Consider the following 6,000-nt stretch of genomic DNA (forward strand, 5'->3'; position numbering starts at 1 on the left):
ACTTAGTTTTGACCACTCAAGATAACCCTACAGGTAAAATACCTCGTACCATTTACTTTGCACCATTGTTCAAATTTGATTGACGGCTGTACAATTAGGCCTCAGGAGCATAAACCGCCGTGTGTTTGTGACTTTGTGTTTGATAAGCCTGCAAACTCGAATTTCCTGCTCGTGTTGTATTTTCTTTACCGTGAACCCCGTGGCAACACGCCCACATCAACCAGACCCATGTGTTGTTGTGCCACGGTGCTCTTTCTGTCTAAAGCCCACTGAGGCATCGCTGTTGTATCCACACAGAAAATCAGTTTGTGTCAGTGACTGCTGTTTGAATTGACAAGCATCCTGGGAGCATGTTGATTAGGAATGCAGTTTGATACAGCTAAATGTCGCCAGATGTTTCTCACATTTTCAAATAGAGGTTGTCCTGTCTTAAAAAGCTGCCAGCTTCACAGTTACTGCTTTACTGTATTACTGATCTATGTCAGAGGTTTTTCCCTCCTGAAAAGTTGCTAAATATCTGAACAAAAGTTCTTCTATTGGCTGTGTAAAATTCATACACATCAAATACCCTGCTTGTTTTGTCTGTTGTCAGTGTTGTTTTCTCTGGGTCAGTCTCAGCTGAATGCCAAGTAAACCAACAAATAAAAACAGTGTCTAAATTCTGGTTTTGAGCGGTGCCATCTTCTCTTTTCTGTCCACAGTGTACACAGCAGAGCAGTACCAGCAGCACCAGGAGCAGCTGGCCCTCATGCAGAAACAGCAGCTGGAGCAGAGTCAACAGCAGCAACAAGCCAACAACCCTGCAACAAATACCAACACACAGGTCAGTAGGGATGGACACACAACTGAGAGCCCTCACTCCACCTGCGCTCACAGGGAAACTTACTGAAAACCAAAAAGCAGATCGATATCAGGTGTAAATGTTTTGTCAAAGGTTTTATCCAGCAGGTGTTGAAAGGCCTTTTTTGTGCATGACAAGTGTGTTGTTATGACCAATTGGAGGTTAATGGGAGCTTTGTTAAACTGAATCAGCCAGAGTTCTTCCAATATGGAAATCATTTACAGTTGAAGGTCGGTGCACCCATCCTTAGGAAATGGGACACATCCTCATTCCCATGAGCAGTATTAATGCCACTGGCTCAGTTCCTGTCAGGCAGCAGCAGTGCTGACTCGGTACTTTCAGCAGTTTTCATACATTTTTGCAGAGCGGTCAAGTCTTTGGCACGGACCCACATGTTTTTTATGTGGTTCCATCTAGGCACTCGTGTCCAAGACGCTGGACCAGGCCAGCGCCCAGTTCGCTGCTTCGGCTCTCGTCACCACGGACCAGCTGCTGGCCTTCAAGTCCAAAGAGGAGCTGGTGCTGGCAAGTGGAGTCAACGGGGTCCTGGCAGGTGCAGGTGAGTGTCATTTATTTTATTAATGAAAATATTTCTCTTACATGAAGTGATTTTTTTTTTTTATCCCTTGTCTCCTTTTGTTTTTCTTAATTATTTTTGCCTTTTGAGGCTTCTAAAAAAGTCACTCTAGTATATAGTTTATAGTTTATAGTTTAACTCCCTCAACTCATGTTCACAATGAGGCCAGAAAGGCTAAGTTCAGTATTTTCCAACCTGGACCCTATTTGCTCATGTTTCTTTTTGTCTAAGTGACTAATGGGAACAGTGCTTTTTGAAAGTGATCCAAGATTCAGCCAGAAGGCTGCAGCAGGCAGCCACAAAACAGGCTGCAGTGTCACCACTCGGGGCATGTTTACACTGTCAGTTTACGTCCACTGAAAGTGCTTGTTTTTGCCACCAACTGGCTCAGATTATTATTTTAAGTGTCTCTCTGTAGGGGTCCTTTCCATAATGCTTTCAGTTTTTTTAAAGAGTAACATCCTTTTTGCTTAACCAGAAACAGTCCCAAAATCACCATGACCAATCCCACCAGACTCCATTCGAATAAACAGTAATTTTATCATTGTGATGCACACTTCATTCACAGTTGACAGAAACAAAATTAAACTCACAAACCCCATCTTGTGTCATCTTCCCAGTGTTTAACAATCACCAACTCTGGTTTGCTTGAAATAAACCTTCAATTTACCTGGTTAGATGTGAAAATATACTGGCTCTATACACACTAAAATAAATGTTTATTTAAATGGAGACTGGTGGAGCTGGTAATGGTGACCTTTGGGCTTTTGTTGTTGTTATAAAAATCTTGCTCTGAAACAAAATGCTCTATCTCTGTAGGGATGCTTTCCAAATGTTATCAGACACCTAAATAACACTCTGAGCCTGTCAGTGGCAAAACCACGTTCTTTAAGTAAAAAAAAAAAATTACAATGCGGCCTGTTTTGCTGCAGTGCAAAAGTCACTTAGTCAAACTTATCCTTTAACTTGTGATAATTACACATTATCACAAGGAAAAACAGCCTGGAACTACTAATTAAAAGATCCTGAAAGCAACTTGAGGGAAAATAATAGGAGGAAAATGTATCTTAGTGGCCTAGTTTTTGGAAAAACCTAAACTAAAAACACTTTTGCAGCTAGCACCATTAGTAAATGTCTTCAGATTTACCTCAGAATCAACAAAAACTGACCATAATAACTTTCGCAAAGATAGGATTTATTGTTTGGCAGTTATATTAGATTGCATTAGCTTGTACAGGCGCCCCTCAAACTCATGTGTTATCACTGAATATGCCGTAAGTTGGTTTTACTACATTCATATTCATGTGGTGTTCTTGTTTTCATTTGCATTAATGGGAGCTTTTCCCTGTTTCTCTGTTCGTCAGGTGTTTTCAAAGGCTTGCACCTCTCCAGCACCACCACAGCTCTTCACCAGACCAACCAGTCGACACACACTACCACCTCCATGGCCCCGACCTTCCTCCAGCCCTCCTCCAACTCGGCCACCCCTTCACCCGCCAACGCCGTCCCCGCCTCCCTCACCTCCACCCCCAGCGCCCATGCAGCAGCAGCGCTGGGGATCCTAGGATGCAGCGCCGCCAACGCCACCCCCGCCACCACTCAGGTCCTCATCGGGAACAACATCTGTCTGAGCGTGCCGTCAGCCGCCAGCCTGGCCGGACGCCACATTCCCCGGACCCTCGGCAACGTGCCACCCTCTGCCTTAAAGCTGTCCGCCACCACCAACCTGCAGATGCCCAAAGTCTCCGGAGCATCGTCTATGGACATGGGCTCAAGGTGAGCCTTTGTTACACCAGTATGGCATCGCCATGAGTCAGGCCCTGTGTAATCCATTTTAATTTTTTCCAGACTCCTGAATTCTTTCATCAGAACGAGGTAGTCATGGGTATGCCAAGACGTTTCAGTACATTTACAGGTCAGAATACAGGGGCACTCCGAATTTAGCAGTGGTCAGTTTGACCATGGAGATGCAAGTGACAGCTAGCTTGATGCAGAAACATCAGATGCTGCCTCGAGGTGACATGAGAATCACGGAAAACAGGATTTGGCTAACCAAAATACTGCAGTCAAGCTAGCTGTCACTCAAATTGGAGACAGACACAGAAGTCTCGCAGAGTAAAGCAGTAACGTTAAATCATGAAGCAATGCCTTGAAATTATTCAAATTAAATTTTTATAATTTTTTCATGCATTGGCCCAATCAGCTTGCTGATTGTATAAACCAAAGCTGAACTCTACAAAATCAACAGCAGGTCTGCATCGCGTTGACGTGGTTAAAGAGTCTGTGCCATAGGTACAGGGTCGATTCGAAGCAGAAACTAAATCCTGCTTAACATGGAGCAGAGGTCAGAAGCAGCAAGCCTGAATATGACACCAAAATATAGCAGCATAGTCCTTTTTTTGTAGGTGCTGTGAAAGAACACTTATGGTCAGGAAAACCCTGTGTGTGTGGTTTTTTTTTTTGTTTTTTTTTTGTTTTGTTTTTTTATTTCATCCACATTTTGGCAAATAGCACAATATTCCAGGTATTACAGTGGGTTCCATTTTTATTACCAGATACCACAGGTCCTGTGTTTACTGCATCATAGCGCCCCGGCTATGTGAAATGACAAAACGAGATATTTGTTTTGATTGACTTCATACTGATGTAGAATAAACAGACGTTTGGCCGCAGGCTGTAATTAGTTCACACTAAAACTAAAGCTGCAAAGACTTAAATCCTCCACACAGTTGTGGGCGATGAGACGATAGTTCCTTATGGCATTGTCTCAAACAACGCCTCCGTGTCCCAGACACAACAGAAGACACACATTAATAAAGAAAAACAAGAATATATATATATATATATATATATATATATATATATATATATATATATATATATATATATATTTAAATATGCAGAAGAAGAGAACTTTGTTGTAGCAGTAACAGATTACATTTTATGTAATGTTTGTTTGTGGATAAGTAAGAGTTAAGCCTTTGCATCAACATGCAATCCCTGGTTGGAGTATTCAGTTGGACCTAAATATTGCCAAAGCGGTGTCTGCCAGAGATAACTGAGGATCCACATAAATCTGCCTGAAAGAGGAGCTGAAATAATGTTACGTCACAGCTCTTCACTATTCACACACACAGAGGAGATGTGTTGAGTGAGATCTGGGACAGTTAAAGATATAGTTTTGACAAAGTAACGGCACACAGGAGATAAAACATGAAAGAACATCAGCGCTAATCTTGGCTCTGCTCTCCTCCACAGGGATAATCATGACGAAGACAAGCCAGCACTGAACAGTATAGCAGATAACACAGTGGCCATGGAGGTGACGTAGTAGCGGTGCAGTGAAGAGTCCGCTCTTTAGGTGCTGTGCATCGTAGCATCGGGAATGCAAAAGGGACAGCAGGACTCTGATGCAGACTGACAGAATGACGAGTGGCCGCGGCCGCTCGCTTGCAATTCTCATCTCTCATACTTTTTAAACCTTTTTTTTTTTTGTTACTGTTAAAAGTAAAAGATGACATCTGTAAATTATGAATATGGCAAAATTAGTATCTGTACAGTAACTACATATTTGTAATATCCCCCTTGTATATATTACTTGAATACAGAACTGTCCATTTGTGATGTTTTGCACTTGGGAGTCAAACTTAAAGGAAAAAAAAGTAAGCCAAGTAACTTGTGGCGAGTGTGAGAGATGTGGGAGTTGTATAGAGAAGAGTTTTATCACATCATGTGCATGGTGCGGAGCCTGCTGTTTTTATCTATTTATTGTGCTGTGTTTACAGTTTTTTTGTTTTGTTTTTGGTTTTGTTTTGTTTTTTTATTTGTACACTGTACCTTTGTTGGTTCCTGTGCTGTAGTAAATGTTAGGTAGCTACGGACTCCTGGGTATTTTTGTATATTGTGAACACCAAGCAGGTTCCCCCCCACATTTATTTTGGGTCCCTGTGCTTCTCTCTGTGGATCATGTGAAAATCAATGGTGACATACATACAGACCGGGAGGCCAGGAGAACCAGGAGGAGGAGGAGGATGAAGAAGATGAGGCAGTGTGTTGGCGGGTGACTGCAGTTCACTTGAAGAGAGGCGCTCCTCTCTTCCTGGGAGCTTCCATTAACATTGTCCCAAACACAAGTAACAAAACAGGGATGAAGTCTCTTCCCAGAAGCCTCTTCTGCTTCTGATTAAAGCACTATTTTTTTGTGATGTGTTTTTTTTTTTTTTTTTTTTTTTTCCATGGTTTTGATAAAATATTAATGCTGCTTTTGTATTTTGTTTGTTTTTAAAAGGGTTCTTCATTTTCATGCAAGCGGAGTCCCCTTTGTATTTGTTTTATCCCACAAACATTTTTGTAAAACAAAAATTCAGTTTTTTTTTTTTTTTTTTTTTTTTTTTTTTCCTTGTGGTAAACTTGATTGTAACTTGCTTTTTGTTCAATGAAAGACTTCATTCTTTGGTTCTTTTGTTACTTGTTCATGCATAGGTGATAAGGGAGGTGAATGGGCAGTAATCGCTGTACGTGTTTCATCATTCCAGTTTTTAATAACAAAAAAAAAAATGCTAATGAGGGGACGGAGGGGTGT

The 6,000-nt window shown here is 41.6% G+C and overlaps 1 protein-coding gene across 2 annotated transcripts in view; it reads left to right on the forward strand.

Moving 5' to 3' along the window:
• The window catches only part of LOC117264721 (enhancer of polycomb 1a), a 38,637-nt gene extending 33,634 nt beyond the window's left edge, over positions 1–5,003 (forward strand). For both annotated transcript variants that reach the window (XM_033638917.2, XM_033638916.2), the window contains 4 exons: positions 702–823; positions 1,259–1,400; positions 2,783–3,194; positions 4,677–5,003. In XM_033638917.2, coding sequence (XP_033494808.1) covers positions 702–823; positions 1,259–1,400; positions 2,783–3,194; positions 4,677–4,749 — 749 coding nt within the window. In that variant the 3' untranslated portion in view covers positions 4,750–5,003. The remainder of the gene's footprint in view (positions 1–701; positions 824–1,258; positions 1,401–2,782; positions 3,195–4,676) is intronic.
• Positions 5,004–6,000: the final 997 nt, after the last annotated feature.

The sequence above is a fragment of the Epinephelus lanceolatus genome, chromosome 20 (genome assembly GCF_041903045.1).
Source record: "Epinephelus lanceolatus isolate andai-2023 chromosome 20, ASM4190304v1, whole genome shotgun sequence".
Classification (NCBI taxonomy): domain Eukaryota; kingdom Metazoa; phylum Chordata; class Actinopteri; order Perciformes; family Serranidae; genus Epinephelus; species Epinephelus lanceolatus.